This window comes from Labrus mixtus, chromosome 9 (assembly GCF_963584025.1).
Source record: "Labrus mixtus chromosome 9, fLabMix1.1, whole genome shotgun sequence".
Taxonomy (NCBI): domain Eukaryota; kingdom Metazoa; phylum Chordata; class Actinopteri; order Labriformes; family Labridae; genus Labrus; species Labrus mixtus.
Genome location: NC_083620.1, coordinates 30,293,588 through 30,313,101, shown reverse-complemented (window position 1 = coordinate 30,313,101; position 19,514 = coordinate 30,293,588). Strand labels below are relative to the sequence as shown.

The following is a 19,514-nucleotide window of genomic DNA, read 5'->3' as shown; positions in this document are numbered from 1 at the left end:
CTCGTCTTGTAATATAAATAGCTAATTTCACTTCACCAATTAAAAAGTTCAAAAGTTGGCACTTCAATTTAGTTTCTTTTCTGTAACGGATTCCACTGATAAAAACAAGACCTGAAAAAACAACACCAAAAGAATTAAAAACACCAGTTAAAAAACTAAAAAAAACAGTTAAAAAACTAAACAAAAAATAAAAAAAAACTAAAAAAACAATTAAAAAACTTAAAAAAAACAGTTAAAAAACTAAAAAAACAGTTAAAAAACTTAAAAAACAGTTAAAAAACTTAAAAAAACAGTTAAAAAACTAAAAAAACAGTTAAAAAACTAAAAAAAACAGTTAAAAAACTTTAAAAAACAGTTAAAAAACTTTAAAAAAAAACAGTTAAAAAACTAAAAAAAACAGTTAAAAAACTAAAAAAAAACAGTTAAAAAATTTAAAAAACAGTTAAAAAACTTTAAAAAAAAACAGTTAAAAAACTAAAAAAACAGTTAAAAAACTAAAAAAACAGTTAAAAAACTAAAAAAAAACAGTTAAAAAACTTTAAAAAACAGTTAAAAAACTTTAAAAAAAAACAGTTAAAAAACTAAAAAAACAGTTAAAAAACTAAAAATAAAACAGTTAAAAAATTTAAAAAACAGTTAAAAAACTTTAAATTAAACAGTTAAAAAACTAAAAAAACAGTTAAAAAACTAAAAAAAACAGTTAAAAAACTAAAAAAACAGTTAAAAAACTAAAAAAACAGTTAAAAAACTAAAAAAAAAACAGTTAAAAAATTTAAAAAACAGTTAAAAAACTTTAAAAAAAACAGTTAAAAAACTAAAAAAACAGTTAAAAAACTAAAAAAAAACAGTTAAAAAACTAAAAAAACTGTTAAAAAACTTAAAAAACTGTTAAAAAACTTAAAAAAACAGTTAAAAAACTAAAAAAAACTGTTAAAAAACTAAAAAAACAGTTAAAAAACTTTAAAAAACAGTTAAAAAACTAAAAAAAACTGTTAAAAAACTAAAAAAACAGTTAAAAAACTTTAAAAAACAGTTAAAAAACTTTTTAAAAAACAGTTAAAAAACTAAAAAAACAGTTAAAAAAGTTAAAAAACAGTTAAAAAACTTAAAAAAAAGTTAAAAAACTAAAAAAACAGTTAAAAAACTAAAAAAACAGTTAAAAAACTTTAAAAAACAGTTAAAAAACTTTTTAAAAAACAGTTAAAAAACTAAAAAAAACAGTTAAAAAACTAAAAAAAAAACAGTTAAAAAACTTTAAAAAACAGTTAAAAAACTTTTAAAAAACAGTTAAAAAACTAAAAAAACAGTTAAAAAACTAAAAAAAACTGTTAAAAAACTAAAAAAACAGTTAAAAAACTTTAAAAAACAGTTAAAAAACTTTTTAAAAAACAGTTAAAAAATTAAAAAAACAGTTAAAAAACTAAAAAAACAGTTAAAAAACTAAAAAAAAAACAGTTAAAAAATTTAAAAAACAGTTAAAAAACTTTAAAAAAAACAGTTAAAAAACTAAAAAAACAGTTAAAAAACTAAAAAAAAACAGTTAAAAAACTAAAAAAACTGTTAAAAAACTTAAAAAACTGTTAAAAAACTTAAAAAAACAGTTAAAAAACTAAAAAAAACTGTTAAAAAACTAAAAAAACAGTTAAAAAACTTTAAAAAACAGTTAAAAAACTTTTTAAAAAACAGTTAAAAAACTAAAAAAACAGTTAAAAAAGTTAAAAAACAGTTAAAAAACTTAAAAAAAAGTTAAAAAACTAAAAAAACAGTTAAAAAACTAAAAAAACAGTTAAAAAACTTTAAAAAACAGTTAAAAAACTTTTAAAAAAACAGTTAAAAAACTAAAAAAAACAGTTAAAAAACTAAAAAAAAAACAGTTAAAAAACTTTAAAAAACAGTTAAAAAACTTTTAAAAAACAGTTAAAAAACTAAAAAAACAGTTAAAAAACTAAAAAAAACAGTTAAAAAACAAAAAAAAAACAGTCAAAAAACTAAAAAAAACAGTTAAAAAACAAAAAAAACAGTTAAAAAACAAAAAAAAACAGTTAAAAAACAAAAAAACAGTTAAAAAACAAAAAAAACAGTTAAAAAACTAAAAAAACAGTTAAAAAACTAAAAAAAACAGTTAAAAAACTAAAAAAAAGTCTGGTGCACTTAGAAAAGACATGAAACACATTCTCAGGCAGACCACAGAAAGGACGTTTAAAAGAACTGGATTAATAACAGATAAAAACGCATTAGCAGCAATAGCACCGTGTAAAATCCTCCACTGAAGGTCACCAGTTTGTTTTTTAAAGGTGGTTTGTACAGAGTCCTCCACTGAGGGGCCTGCCCCCCCGAGTCTGTCGGTCCACACTGAGACAGCTCGATCAGCCAGGTTCTTCTGGTTTATGTTTTTCACACAGTTTTTGTAAAGAGTCTTTTGGTCCACGCTGTGCAGATTTAATGTTTCATTGTCTCTCACAGTCAGGAGGGGACCACTGAGCTCTGTGAACCCCGGGTTGAGGTGGAGGTCAGGGAACATGTCCGTGGGGTCAGGTTGAACCCCTCCCTCACTGTACACTCGGAGCAGGCTCTTCTCCTTAGCAGAGAGCTTCTGTCTCCACAGCTCCAGACTTCTCTGAACCAGTCTGGCAGAACGGACCCCCAACAGAGAACTCACGGCCTGGATGTCAGAGAGTGCTGGTCCCGCAGAGTCCACCAGTTGTTTCAGTGACACGGTCTTTGTGCTACACAACGCCCCCATCAGTCCTGGTACGGAGCTGCAACACACATCCAGTCTGGCACCACAAACTAAAGGCTCCATCAACAACCAGTGCAGAGAGTTATATTTAAGTTGTTTCCAGTCAAATAAAGTGCAGGATTTAAAAACCCCTTGATAAAACCGAGGTAGCACACTTAACTTTAACATTTTTAAATCAGTTAAAAACAGAGCAGCATCCAGTCCCAGGTTATTTACTTGCCTGAATATGCAGCTGGCCACATCCCTCCACACTAAGTCAGGAGGTCCTGTTAGAAACTTCTGAACAAACTGTAACCTGAAGGTGGACAAGGCCCTGACCCCCCTCCTCTCTGGATAAAAACAAAACACCCTGTGGGATCCAATGCAAACCAGTCCAGAAGAAATTAATCATTTTGCTCTGGATCTGAGCCAACAGACCTGATGGGGGGTCCAAACAGGCTAGCCGGTGCCACAGTAAAGAGGCTACCAGGTTGTTTAAAACCAGTACCCTGCCTCTATAAGACATCTGGGAATGTAGCCATCTCCACTTTGCTAACTTGCTCTCTACTTTTTCTGTTATGTTTTCCCAGTTCTTCTTTACAACATTTCCCTCTCCTAAAAAGAGGCCGAGGTATTTGAAGCCATCCCTTCTCCAGACCAGGCTTTGAGGGAGGACAGGGAGGCTTTCACGCCACACACCAACAGCAACAGCTTCGCTCTTACTCCAGTTGACCTTGGCAGAGGACATAACAGAAAACTTATCACTTACACTGATTAATGTGTTTACATCTTGTTGGTCTTTTAATAAAACAACAACATCATCAGCATAAGCAGATAAAACTATATTGCTATTAAAACCAGGTAAAAGCAGACCATGAACAGTTGTACGGATCTTCTGAAGGAGGGGTTCCAGGGAGAGTGCATAGAGCATCCCAGACAGAGCACAGCCCTGCCGAACGCCCCTATGCACCCTAAAAGGAGCACACAAGCTACCATTAATCTTCAGCACACTCAACATACAACACCTGGATCTTGGCAATGAGACCAGCGCTGAACCCAAACCTCCTCATAGTTTTCCAAAGGAAGCAGTGCTCAACGTGGTCAAATGCCTTTTCTTGATCTAAAGAGATCAAACCAGTATTCAAGCCTAATGAACTGCAGACCTCCAAAACATCTGGAATCAGATAGATATTATCTATCATTGACCTGCCGGGCACACAGTACGTCTGGTCCAGATGGATGACCTGCTCCATAGCTTCTCTCAGGCGAGTGGCGAAGGCTTTGGAGAGGATTTTGTAATCGGTGCAGAGGAGAGACGCAGGGCTCCAGTTCTTCATCTCTTGTAAGTTTCCTTTTTTAGGCAAGAGTGTGATGACGGCCCTACGGCAGGACAGCGGGAGTGAACCGGTAGCCAAACTTTCATTACACACATCTAGATAATCATGAGCCAAGATCTCCCAGTAGGCTTTATAAAACTCTACAGTGAGTCCATCAATGCCCGGGGCTTTGCGGCCCTGCATGCTCTGGAGGGCTGTATACAATTCACGTACATCCAGAGGGCGCTCTAACTGGGAGTTGGTCTCCTCAGAGACCTGAGGTAGTCCACTGCAGAACTCCTCCAACAGCTCAACATTCTCTGTGTACACACTCTTAAACAATGAGGAGTAAAACTGAACAGCTCTCTTCCTGATCTGGCCTGGTTCACTCAGTTCCTGCCCCGTGTCTGACAACAGGGAGTGGATCAACTTCCTCTGCCCGTGTTTCCTCTCCAAGCTAAAGAAGAAGCTAGAGGGAGCATCCATCTCTGTGATATTCTGGACTCGGGACCGGACCAGTGCACCTTGTACTTTGGTGTCCAGCAGGTTGACTAAAGTCGTCTTTTTAGTTTTGAGGATTTCAATATATCCTCGATCTCCTGTGGACTCACTCATTTGTTCTAGTTCCACTACATCAGTCTCCAGGTCTCTGATAGATCTGGTGATATCACGTGTAACATTGAGAGTATGCTGTTGACACAGTCATTTAATTTGAATCTTTCCATGGTCCCACCACTGCCTTAGACAGGTAAACTCACTCTTCCTCTGTCTAAAACCAAAAATAATTTAGTGCTAAAACTTTGATCAATAGTTAAAACTGAATTAAAATGCCAGTAGGCGCTTTTAGGTCAAATGTTTCTAATAAAAACATCAAGTGATCTGTAAAACCCACTGGTAAAATCTGACATGTTTTAAATATACTCAAATGATGCTTAAAACAATAAAAACGATCAAGACGAGCTAAGGAGATTCTGTTCTCATTAACGTGGGACCATGTGTACTGTCTGGAGCTTGTGTGCATCCTTCTCCATACATCCACCAGGCTATGGGAAGAGACCAGCTGCTTCAGAGCCTGCTGGGACACTGGATGAGGCTCTGCATGGTTACGCTCTAAAAGCTCCTTTTCTGTACAATTAAAATCCCCTCCTAAAAATACAGAATCAGATGACCCACATTCCTACAATTTTTCAGTGACTTTTAAGAAGAAACGCTTTCTCTCTGCACCGTTGTTTGGAGCATAAATATTCATAAAAACAATATTAAACTGCTCAAAAGCAGCTCGGACTAAAAGACACCTCCCCTGGACGACATGTTGCACCTCTAAAGACTTTGGAGTAAAAGACTGAGAGAACAGGATGCCCACTCCTGCACTCAGTGAGGTGTTAAAATGTCTTCCCCTCTCCACTCTCTGCACCAGTCCACTTCATTGATACTGTCACTGTGTGTTTATAATAAAACATCAATGTGTTTAAGTTTGGCTGTTTCATATAAAATTGCTCTTTTTCTCGCCTCTCTTGCTCCGTTCAGATTTAAAGTGCCGATTTTAAAAGTGTTCATGAAGGATGAGAGGTTAAGAACAACATTAAAAACTGCTAACAAACTCAATAAAGTGCATAAACGTGCCATTTTAAAAATCATTAACAGATTTGTTTACGAATTTTGAACATTACTTTCTTTAATCTAAAAACCTCTTGGTCTGTAAAACCAGATTGGACTTTGTTGCTAATGTGATGTTTTACTGAAGAATAAAATATACTTTTGTCAGGAAAATATTTTTACAGGTTTACTTCATACACTTAGTCTGTAGAAGGTTTAAACATTGTGACTGGATAGAGGTCTTCATGGTTTACTCTCTTCATACACTTAGTCTGTAGAAGGTTTAAACATTGTGACTGGATAGAGGTCTTCATGGTTTACTCTCTTCATACACTTAGTCTGTAGAAGGTTTAAACATTGTGACTGGATAGAGGTCTTCATGGTTTACTCTCTTCATACACTTAGTCTGTAGAAGGTTTAAACATTGTGACTGGATAGAGGTCTTCATGGTTTACTCTCTTCATACACTTAGTCTGTAGAAGGTTTAAACATTGTGACTGGATAGAGGTCTTCATGGTTTACTCTCTTCATACACTTAGTCTGTAGAAGGTTTAAACATTGTGACTGGATAGAGGTCTTCATTGTTTACTCTCTTCATACACTTAGTCTGTAGAAGGTTTAAACATTGTGACTGGATAGAGGTCTTCATGGTTTACTCTCTTCATACACTTAGTCTGTAGAAGGTTTAAACATTGTGACTGGATAGAAGTCTTCATGGTTTACTCTCTTCATACACTTAGTCTGTAGAAGGTTTAAACATTGTGACTGGATAGAGGTCTTCATGGTTTACTCTCTTCATACACTTAGTCTGTAGAAGGTTTAAACATTGTGACTGGATAGAGGTCTTCATGGTTTACTCCCTTCATACACTTAGTCTGTAGAAGGTTTAAACATTGTGACTGGATAGAGGTCTTCATGGTTTACTCTCTTCATACACTTAGTCTGTAGAAGGTTTAAACATTGTGACTGGATAGAGGTCTTCATGGTTTACTCTCTTCATACACTTAGTCTGTAGAAGGTTTAAACATTGTGACTGGATAGAGGTCTTCATGGTTTACTCTCTTCATACACTTAGTCTGTAGAAGGTTTAAACATTGTGACTGGATAGAGGTCTTCATGGTTTACTCCCTTCATACACTTAGTCTGTAGAAGGTTTAAACATTGTGACTGGATAGAGGTCTTCATGGTTTACTCTCTTCATACACTTAGTCTGTAGAAGGTTTAAACATTGTGACTGGATAGAGGTCTTCATGGTTTACTCTCTTCATACACTTAGTCTGTAGAAGGTTTAAACATTGTGACTGGATAGAGGTCTTCATGGTTTACTCTCTTCATACACTTAGTCTGTAGAAGGTTTATACATTGTGACTGGATAGAGGTCTTCATGGTTTACTCTCTTCATACACTTAGTCTGTAGAAGGTTTAAACATTGTGACTGGATAGAGGTCTTCATGGTTTACTCTCTTCATACACTTAGTCTGTAGAAGGTTTAAACATTGTGACTGGATAGAGGTCTTCATGGTTTCCCTTCATACACTTAGTCTGTAGAAGGTTTAAACATTGTGACTGGATAGAGGTCTTCATGGTTTCCCTTCATACACTTAGTCTGTAGAAGGTTTAAACATTGTGACTGGATAGAGGTCTTCATGGTTTACTCTCTTCATACACTTAGTCTGTAGAAGGTTTAAACATTGTGACTGGATAGAGGTCTTCATGGTTTACTCTCTTCATACACTTAGTCTGTAGAAGGTTTTAAACATTGTGACTGGATAGAGGTCTTCATGGTTTGCTGGCTGACTGGGTGTTAAAGAAACCTCACTGTGGTCAGAGAACCAGCTGTCTCACACCATGCTCCTGTCTGTCTGTTTACCTGTCTGACACCATATTCCTGTCTGTCTGCTTGCTAGCTTTTGCTGCTGCTAAAACATTCCTTCTCTTACTGCGTCTCTTTTGTGGAGCTGATTTCAAAGAAACCTCTTGTTCCATCATCTCCACAGCTTCACCTGTCTCACCTGCTATGCTGACTTCACCTACCTGTTCAGCACACACCTCACTCACCTGCCTGTTAAAACCCCCTGCTACCTTACCTGTCTCACTTGCCTGCTCTTTCCTTACCTCACTGTTTTCTCCTCCCTGTTTATCACACACCTCACTTACCTCACACACTTCACCTGTCTCACACACTTCACCTGTCTCACACACTTCACCTGTCTCACACACTTCACCTGTCTCACACATTACATTTTCCTTACATACTTCACCTGTCTGTGTCTCACCTCCCTCACCGTTCCTCCCAGCGACACCGCTACTCTCTCCCTCTCCACACAATACTGCCACCTTTCTCTGGTTGTTTCTCAGAGCTGCCGCTCTGCACGACCGCACCACCTTCTGCATCGACGGGCTGCCCCGCACCACCTTCTGCATCGACGGGCTGCCCCGCACCACCTTCTGCCCCACACCACCTTCTGCATCGACGGGCTGCCCCGCACCACCTTCTGCATCGACGGGCTGCCCCGCACCACCTTCTGCCCCACACCACCTTCTGCATCGACGGGCTGCCCCGCACCACCTTCTGCCCCGCACCACCTTCTGCATCGACCGGTTGCCCTCTGGACCAGACCCCTGCACCTCCGGGTTCTGCGGCGGCGGAGCACCGCTCCCCCGCGCCGGGCGGAGCCGAGTTGGCCCATTTAGGACACGCTTTAATGCCATGTCCCTCTTCACCACAACCGAAACATTTCATATTTGAGGACGTCGCAAACAAAACATAATCAAAATCTTCCACTCGCACATGAAAGCGGATATTAAACTCCTCATTACGGTTGTTCAATATCATGAACAGTTGCCTCCGATGAGAGACAACATGTTTCAACAGAGGCGATTTACAGCCAGACAAAACTTTTCTGATAGGAGACACCACCTTCCCATGTCTGGACGGCTCCCTGCACAGAAAATCATCACTAATAAATGGAGGGACATTAGACATAGTGATTTTTGTTGCAGGCAGAATCAGCGGTGTTACCTGCACAAACATCCCATTCACAGAAATACCAGACTCCACCAGCAGGTGTTTCTGTTCCACTCTCTCTACAAACATAACAACACATCCATTCATACGCGCTGCAGACTTCACGGACTCATGTCCGATCAGCTCTCCGACAGCCAAAGCAACATCCTCCACGCTGCACAGAGAGCTGGCACCCACTTTGATGCCATGCTTCCGTGTCAGCTTGGAAAAAACCCCGCTGTTCACCATGGCGTCTCGAGACGCCGACCGGCCAGACAACACCTGGCCGTTAAAACCCACAAAAAACCCCAAAACTAAATAAACCCCGACAAACACTCAACTAAACAACTAACACCGACATCAAACTATACAAAGAAAGAAAAAAAGACAGAAAAACTGCAGAAAAACACACTCAAACGAGTTCAAACTCTCCTGCTCTTCCACTCACACTCCTCTCACACGAAGAAGAAGAAGAAGAAGAAGAAGAAGAAGAAGAGGAGGAGGTACCATCATGGCCTCCTGCACGGTGAGGTGAGGCAGCAGCATGTCGTCCTGCATGATGTAACAGGAAACCTTCCTGAAGGAGCGCAGGTCTCTGGGCTGACTGTTGATCAGGATCTCCCCCTTCATCCCCGTCTCCCTGCTCACACACACACACACACACACACACACACACACACACAGACACACACACACACACACACACACAGAGACACACACACACACACAGACACACACACACACACACACACACACACACACACACACAGACACACACACACACACACACACACAGAGACACACACACACACACACAGACACACACACACACACACACACACACACACACACACAGACACACACACACACACACAGAGACACACACACACACACACAGACACACACACACACACACACACACACACACACACACACAGACACACACACACACACACACACACACACACAGACACACACAGACACACACAGACACACACACACACACACACACACAGACACACACACACACACACACACACACACACACAGACACACACAGACACACACACACACACACAGACACACACACACACACACAGACACACACAGACACACACAGACACACACACACAGACACAGACACACACACACACACACACACACACACACACACACACACAGACACACACACACACACACACACACAGAGACACACACACACACACACACACACACACATACACACACACACACACACACACACACACACACACACACACACACACACAGAGACACACACACACACACACACACACACACACACACAGAGACACACACACACACACACACACACACACACACACACACACACACACACACACAGACACACACACACACACACACACACACAAAGACACACACACACAAAGACACACACACACACACACACAAAGACACACACACACAAAGACACACACACACACACAGACACACACACACACACACACAGACACACACACAGACACACACACACACACAGAGACACACACACACACACACACACACAGAGACACACACACACACACACACACACACACACACACACACACACAGAGACACACACACACAGAGACACACACACACACACACACACACACACACACACACACACAGAGACACACACACACACACACACAGACACACACACACACACACACACACACACACAGAGACACACACACACACACACACACACACACACACACACACACGCGTGAAGTCTCAGTCTGTTTCATGTGACCTCGCCCTCCTCTGACCCCCCATAGAAGATCTTATCAGGTCACAAACGAACCACAAACTTTCTGTTGAGTCCTCAGCAGGTCTGTACACACCTGTACCCGGCCAGGATGTTCATCAGCGTGGACTTCCCGGCTCCTGAGGGCCCCATGATGGCCACCAGGTTCCCGCTGGTGAACTTCCCAGAGATCCCTTTGAGCAGATTCTTGAAACCTGAGACGGAACAGAAACAATCAGTGAGCAGGTTCCCAGGCGCTCTGAGAATCGCTCTTTGTGCTCCAGTCCTGGAGTTCAGGTTTCACATTGTTCGGTTTCCCATGAGTCTGCTCACATTCACACACACAAACACACACACACACACACACACAAAAAAACCTCTGAGACACACACATACACACACCTGGGCTCACCTGAACTCAGCCACAGCCACTACAAATCTGACAAGTTTCCAGGGTTTCTGAACACAATGACAAAGTTATCCAACAACAGACCAACCGAGGCCTGCTGAACCTATCAAAGTGCAACCTGAGAACACCTGAGACCACCTGAGAACACATTAGACCACCTGAGAACACATGAGACCCCCTGAGTACACCTGAGACCACCTGAACCAACCAGAGACCCCCTGAGAACACCTGAGATCACCTGAGAACACCTGGGACCACCTGAACCCTCCACAGAACACCTGAACCAACCTGAGAACACCTGAGACCACCTGAACCCTCCACAGAACACCTGAACCAACCTGAGAACACCTGAGACCACCTGAACCCTCCACAGAACACCTGAACCAACCCTAGAACACCTGAACCCACCAAAGAAAACCTGGAACACCTGAGACCACCTGAGTACATGAGAACACCTGAAATCCACCAGAGACCACCTGAGCCCACCAGAGACCCCCTAGGGACACCTGAGACCACCTGCACCCACCATAGAACACCTGAGAACACTGAAGAACACCTGAACCCTTCAGGGAACACCTGAGAACACCGGGGAATACCTGAACCCACCAGAGACCACCTCAAAACACCAGAACCCACCTGAGAACACCTGAGACCCCGTGAGGGTCTTTGCTTTCTCTAAAAACCAAACCAACTCTCATATAAACACATGAATGTAAATTCTGACTCCTAGATGTTCAATTAATTATATCTCACTAGCTAATGCACAACTAATGAAAATGATGAAGATGAAGATGAAGATGATGATGATGAAGATGAAGATGAAGATGATGATGAAGATGATGATGAAGATGAAGATACTGTCCTGTAGTAACCATTGCTGTTTATGTGATGATGGAAGCTGAACGCTGTTTAACAAGATTAACAGATTTGATCTGATGTAATCAGCTCTGACCGACAGTAACCTCCACCACACCAAAACAATACACACTCTACTACACATTGTACTACACACTGTACTAAACACTCTACTACACACTGCACTACACACTGTACTACACACTGTACTAAACACTCTACTACACACTGCACTACACACTGTACTACACACTGTACTAAACACTCTACTACACATTGTACTACACACTGTACTAAACACTCTACTACACATTGTACTACACACTGTACTAAACACTCTACTACACATTGCACTACACACTGTACTACACACTGTACTAAACACTCTACTACACACTGCACTACACACTGTACTACACACTGTACTAAACACTCTACTACACACTGCACTACACACTGTACTACACACTGTACGACACACTGTACTACATACTGTATTAAACACTGTACTACACACTGTACTACAAACTGTACAACACACTCTACTACATACTGTACTACACACTGTACTACACACTGTGCTACACAATGTACTACACACTGTACTACACACTGTACTACACAATGTACTACACACTGTACTAAACACTGTACTACACACTGTACTACACCATGTACTACACACTGTACTACACACTGTACTAAACACTGTACTACACACTGTACTAAACACTGTACTACACACTGTACTACACACTGTACGACACACTGTACTACATACTGTATTAAACACTGTACTACACACTGTACTACAAACTGTACAACACACTCTACTACATACTGTACTACACACTGTACTACACACTGTGCTACACAATGTACTACACACTGTACTACAAACTGTACAACACACTCTACTACATACTGTACTACACACTGTACTACACACTGTGCTACACAATGTACTACACACTGTACTACAAACTGTACAACACACTCTACTACATACTGTACTACACACTGTACTACACACTGTGCTACACAATGTACTACACACTGTACTACACACTGTACTACACAATGTACTACACACTGTACTAAACACTGTACTACACACTGTACTACACCATGTACTACACACTGTACTACACACTGTACTAAACACTGTACTACACACTGTACTACACACTGTACTACACACTGTACTAAACACTGTACTACACACTGCATTACACACTGTACTACACACTGTACTACATACTGTATTACACACTGTACTAAACACTGTACTACACACTGTACTACACACTGTACTACACACTGTACTAAACACTGTACTACACACTGCATTACACACTGTGCTACACACTGTACTACACACTGTACTACATACTGTATTACACACTGTACTAAACACTGTACTACACACTGTACTACACACTGTATTACACACTGTACTACACACTGTACTACACAATGTACTACACAATGTACCACACACTGCACTACACACTGTACTACACACTACGCACTGTACTAAACACTGTACTACACATTGAACTACACACTGTACTACACACTGTACTACACACTGTACCACACACTGTACTACACAAAACAGACTGTAATACACACTGTACTACACACTGAACTACACACTGTACTACACACTGTACCACACACTGTACTACACACTGTCCTACACACTGTACTACACACTGTACTACACACTGTACCACACACTGTACTACAAACTGTACCGCACACTGTACTACACACTGTACTGTACACTGTATTACACACTGTACTACACACTGTACTACACAATGTACCGCACACTGTACTGTACACTGTACTACACACTGTCCTACACACTGTACTACACACTGTACCGCACACTGTACTACACACTGTACCGCACACTGTACCGCACACTGTACCACACACTGTACCACACACTGTACTGCACACTGTACTACACACTGTACTGTACACTGTATTACACACTGTACTACACACTGTACCACACACTGTACTGCACACTGTACTATACACTGTATTACACACTGTACTATACACTGTACTACACACTGTACTAGACACTGTACTGCACACTGTACTACACACTGTACTAAACACTGTACTACACACTGCATTACACACTGTACTACACACTGTACTACACACTGTACCGCAGACTGTACTACACACTGTACTAAACAATGTACTACACACTGTACCGCAGACTGTACTACATACTGTATTACACACTGTACTAAACAATGTACTACACACTGTATTACACACTGTACTACACACTGTACTGCACACTGTACTACACACTGTACCGCAGACTGTACTACATACTGTATTACACACTGTACTAAACAATGTACTACACACTGTATTACACACTGTACTACACACTGTACTACATACTGTACTACACACTGTACTACACACTGTACTACACACTGAACTACACACTGTACTACATACTGTACTACACACTGTATTACACACTGTACTACACACTGTACTAAACACTGAACTACACACTGTACTACATACTGTACTGCATTAATACACACTGAACTACACACTGTACTACACACTGTACTGCATTAATACACACTGAACTACACACTGAACTGTCTGTCTGTGTGTGTGTGTGTGTGTGTGTGTGTGTGTGTCTGTGTGTGTGTGTGTGTGTGTGTGTGTGTGTGTGTGTGTGTGTGTGTGTGTGTGGGTGGGATGATGATCATAGCTGCTGACTGAGTGTCATCAGAGCTCACAGAATGGGACTGATGAGGATCAAGCTTAGTATCCGGATCAGGGTTTATTTTAGCTCTGGCTTCTCTCCTCCCTCAGTTTGGACTGTCAGGTAAGGAACTTTTATTGGTCTGAAGTGGAAGATGACCTGCAGTGACCTCATTAACAGTCTGCTGCATGCTACCCTGATTACCCATGATGCATCAGGATCTGCTCTTCACCGTTTATGACATGTTTTTCAAACATTGGAATCTTCAGGTGTGCCTGACAGCTGCAGCTCACCTGGCCCACCTCCTCCTCCTCTTCCTTCTCTTCCTCCACCTCCTCCTCTTCCTCCTCCTCTTCCTCCTCTTCATCCTCCTCCTCTTCCTCCTCTTCCTCTTCCTCCTCTTCCTCCTCCTCCTCTTCCTCCTCCTCTTCCTCCTCTTCCTCCTCCTCCTCTACCTCCTCCTCTTCCTCCTCCTCCTCTTCTTCCTCCTCCTCTACCTCCTCCTCCTCCTCCTCTTCCTCTTCCTCCTCCTCCTCCTCCTACTCCTCTTCCTCCTCCTCCTCCTCTTCCTCCTCCTCCTCTTCCTCTTCCTCCTCCTCCTCTTCCTCTTCCTCCTCCTCATCTACCTCCTCCTCTTCCTCCTCCTCCTCCTCTTCCTCCTCCTCTTCCTCCTCCTCTACCTCCTCCTCTTCCTCCTCCTCCTCCTCTTCCTCCTCCTCCTCCTCCTCTTCCTCCTCCTCCTCCTCTTCCTCCTCCTCTTCCTCCTCCTCCTCCTCTTCCCCCTCTTCCTCCTCTTCATCCTCCTCCTCTTCCTCCTCCTCTTCCTCCTCTTCCTCCTCCTCATCTACCTCCTCCTCTTCCTCCTCCTCCTCCTCTTCCTCCTCCTCCTCCTCCTCCTCTTCCTCCTCTTCCTCTACCTCCTCCTCTTCCTCCTCCTCCTCCTCCTCTTCCTCTTCCTCCTCCTCCTCCTCTTTCTCCTCTTCCTCTACCTCCTCCTCCTCCTCCTCCTCCTCCTCCTCCTCTTCCTCAGGAGTGTGGGTAACACCTGGGCAGGTGAGCTGCTCTCACTGAAACTCAGGTTCTCTTACATGAACCACAACAAAGAGTTCTTGGAAACCTGAGCAGTTAAAGCCTCTGACAGCATCTCATTACAGACTTAACACAACAAAACAGCAGCTTTACACTGAGCTGCTCAGTCATCCGCTCGTCAGGACTCCGAGTACTCAAACTGACCAACAGATCACATCATGAACTGTCGAATAAATGTTCACTACGTCCACACCACATCTTCTCTGAAACTTCTGAAACTTCTGCAACCTTTGTCTGCAGATTCTGATATTTGGAAACAAGAAATGATCCAGTGCTGGGTGCTTGGACTGTTGTTGCCATGGCTTCAAACAGGTATGCACCTTTAAGAAAAAGCTAAAGACCCAGCTCTTTCATGAATACCTACTAACTTAATGATGATGGTCTCCATATTATTGATGATGATGATGGTAATGACGATGGTTTTTGTTTGATAACGACGACTTATAAGATGGTTTCTATACTGATTAGAGCTCTCAAGAACTGCCCTCAATGTTGTGCTTTGCCTCTGGTCACTTCCTGTCAGCACCTGTGTGTCCAATCAGACTCAAAGCTGATCGTTTGCTCTTACTGACATTGTTCCCTTTTTTCTAGATCCTTGCTTGTGTTGTTCTTACTCTCTGATGTACGTCTCTTTGGATAAAAGAGTCTGCTAAGTGAAGTGTAGAATTGTATGGATATTAACTGTTCTACTGTACGAGCATCACTGGTCCAGCAGGTACTAAACCTTTCTGAATGTCTCCAGCAGGGTCGTCATGGTAACAGAACTCTGAACTTCTACATGATTCTAGAAAAAATCAAACCATATTCATTCCTCTCTTTTTCTTACCTTTGCACCTTAACCTCTCCCACACACACTTCAGAGACCACTCCTCTACCAGATGGAGGTAAGCCGCTCCGCTGTTGTATTTCCAGTATATTCATACCTGTTTGTTTCCACGGCAACAAAAACAGAAGTCACACCTCCATCCATCATCTAAACCATTTTTCCTGTTCAGGGTCGTGGGGGGGCTGGAGCCAATCAGCAGCTGTCATTTTGTGAGAGGCGCGGTTACACAATCACATGGCGTCCAAGACACCTAATATTGGATAATTTTTTTGTTTTTGAATGACCACAAACTGCAGACAAACTCCTGCACGTCATTCTTTCCTCTACCCGCTGTCCTGCTGCGACCTCACATCAGCACACTCAGACTTTCTACAGGAGGCTGGCAGGAGAAACACATCGTCTGCTTGCGTTCACACATCAGATCCAGCGTCTAATCGCCGAAAAAATAACACCAAATAAAATGTGTTTTCTGGCCTCCACCTCAGTAAGAAGCACTTTAATTTCACAGTCAGTGGTATCCCTTTTCTTCCGTTCTGTTTACATCGTTATTTGGCCCATAGGCCGCAGCATGGGTTATTTGGGTTATAGTTCTTAATGTGAAGAGACAAGGTGGGCCAACTAGCAGGTGCAGCTGCGCCCTGCTCACGTTAACTGGGATGTATAAAGGAACAGGTGTTCAGACTGTTTTCTACATGTGGACATTTCTGTAAGTACTTTCCCAATTTTGCGAGTCGGCCATCTTTCAGCATCCTTCAGCCCCTGGAGTGTGAGAGCAGCTATAAGATTCCAGATAGTGCTAGCTGAGGTTAGCTCTAAAATATCTCCTGAAGAAATGAGCAGCAGAGGATGCAGACTGAGAGGAACATCATCAGCTTTGGTTTCTTCATTCTGTTGTTTTGGTTTGATTTTCTGGGCTGTGAGCGACGGAGCTGCTTCTAATCTGACCTGCAGCTATTTACAGCATCGACTCTGACTGAGATTAACAGATTACAGGCTGGTAAACCAGCACACACACACACACACACACTCTGATAATAATAAACGGTTGCATAAACCTTTTTAACCTCCCTGTGTTTTGTTTTTCGGTCCGCTAGGCGCCTCGTCAGCGTCGGCTGTCAGCGTTTCTGTGAATGTTTCTATAAAGTTTGGATCGTGTTGCCAAGGGATCGAGACAAAGTTTATCATTTATGTTTATCACACATGTGATTTACGAATCAAAACTCAAGTTAAAGTGAAGAAGAACTAATCATAATGATAAGTGTCAACCTGAAGTTCTCTGACAGTACCCTGTATGACCACTGTGTGGCGTTATAACACTAACTCGGCCAATTTCCACATAGTCCATGTCTGTCAGCGCCACAGTTTTGCTTCGTCTGAAGGCGCTCCCCCTGCCCCACTGGGTCAAGATCACAGGAGAACTACAAGATCACATGAGAACTACAAGATCACAAGATCACAGGAGAACTACAAGATCACAAGATCACAGGAGAACTACAAGATCACAAGATCACAAGAACTACAAGATCACATGAGAACTACAAGATCACATGAGAACTACAAGATCACATGAGAACTACAAGATCACAAGATCACAGGAGAACTACAAGATCACAAGATCACATGAGAACTACAAGATCACAAGATCACAGGAGAACTACAAGATCACAAGATCACAAGAACTACAAGATCACATGAGAACTACAAGATCACATGAGAACTACAAGATCACAAGATCACGAGAACTACAAGATCACATGAGAACTACAAGATCACAGGAGAACTACAAGATCACATGAGAACTACAAGATCACAGGAGAACTACAAGATCACAGGAGAACTACAAGATCACAGGAGAACTACAAGATCACATGAGAACTACAAGATCACAGGAGAACTACAAGATCACGGGAGAACTACAAGATCACATGAGAACTACAAGATCACATGAGAACTACAAGATCACAGGAGAACTACAAGATCACAGGAGAACTACAAGATCACATGAGAACTACAAGATCACAGGAGAACTACAAGATCACAGGAGAACTACAAGCTCACAGGAGAACTACAAGATCACAGGAGAACTACAAGATCACAAGATCACGAGAACTACAAGATCACATGAGAACTACAAGATCACATGAGAACTACAAGATCACAAGATCACGAGAACTACAAGATCACAAGATCACGAGAACTACAAGATCACAGGAGAACTACAAGATCACAGGAGAACTTACTGTCATTGTCTGACTTCCTGTGTGTGTGTGTCTGTGTTTGTGTGTGTGTGTGTGTGTGTGTGTGTGTGTGTGTGTGTGTGTCTGTGTGTGTGTGTGTGTGTGTGTGTGTGTGTGTGTCTCTGTGTGTGTGTGTGTGTGTGTGTGTGTGTGTCTGTGTGTGTGTGTGTGTGTGTGTGTGTGTGTGTGTGTGTCTGTGTGTGTGTGTGTGTGTGTGTGTGTGTGTGTGTGTGTGTCTGTGTGTGTGTCTCTGTGTGTCTGTGTGTGTGTGTGTGTGTCTGTGTGTGTGTGTGTGTGTGTGTGTCTGTGTGTGTGTGTGTGTGTGTGTGTGTGTGTGTGTGTGTGTGTGTGTGCATTCTGACACTGATAATAAACAGAGGAAACCAGCTGATGTTGTCGCTGACGCTCGCTCGCTCGCATCACGGCGTAACACGTCATGCTCTGATTACCCAGAGGGGGCGTTATGTGAGACTGTCAGTTTGTGTACGAGTTGTGTGTCAGTACCTTTTTTCCTCCACCAGGGGCTGTCTCTGACGGAGTACGACACGTCCTTGAACTCGATGTTGACTGCCGGTCTCCGTGGTAACGAGGAGAACCTCTGGGCCTCCGTCAGGTTGTTTTCCACCTTCTTCAGGTGTCCCTGCAGCAGCGGCGTCTGCTGGCTGCCCGTCCGCTGTTTGTTGACCACCTCGTCCATACAAACGCACACCGTCCTGGGGTCCAACATGAGGTCTGGGGGCCCGTTGGTGTTCTGAGGGTCAGATCAGAGGCCGAGGTGTTATGGATGATTATCACAGAGTATGAAAAGACATTTACAGCTCCCCCTGCTGACTGGCTGCAGTACAGGTCATAAGCTCCGCCTCCTCCATGTTAGCAGATGGGACATGAGTCAAACTATAAAATG

At 42.1% G+C, this 19,514-nt stretch overlaps 1 protein-coding gene across 2 annotated transcripts in view; it reads right to left on the bottom strand.

The window, feature by feature from the left end:
* Positions 1 to 19,514, bottom strand: part of abcg1 (ATP-binding cassette, sub-family G (WHITE), member 1) — a 37,434-nt gene that overhangs the window by 13,783 nt on the left and 4,137 nt on the right. Inside the window, exons 2-4 of one of the 2 annotated variants that reach the window (XM_061047321.1) lie at positions 19,115 to 19,361; positions 10,531 to 10,648; positions 9,146 to 9,278 (exon numbers count right to left, since the gene is read on the bottom strand). In XM_061047321.1, the coding sequence (XP_060903304.1) occupies positions 9,146 to 9,278; positions 10,531 to 10,648; positions 19,115 to 19,361 (498 nt within the window). The remainder of the gene's footprint in view (positions 1 to 9,145; positions 9,279 to 10,530; positions 10,649 to 19,114; positions 19,362 to 19,514) is intronic. The other variant, XM_061047323.1, reaches the window with a different exon arrangement.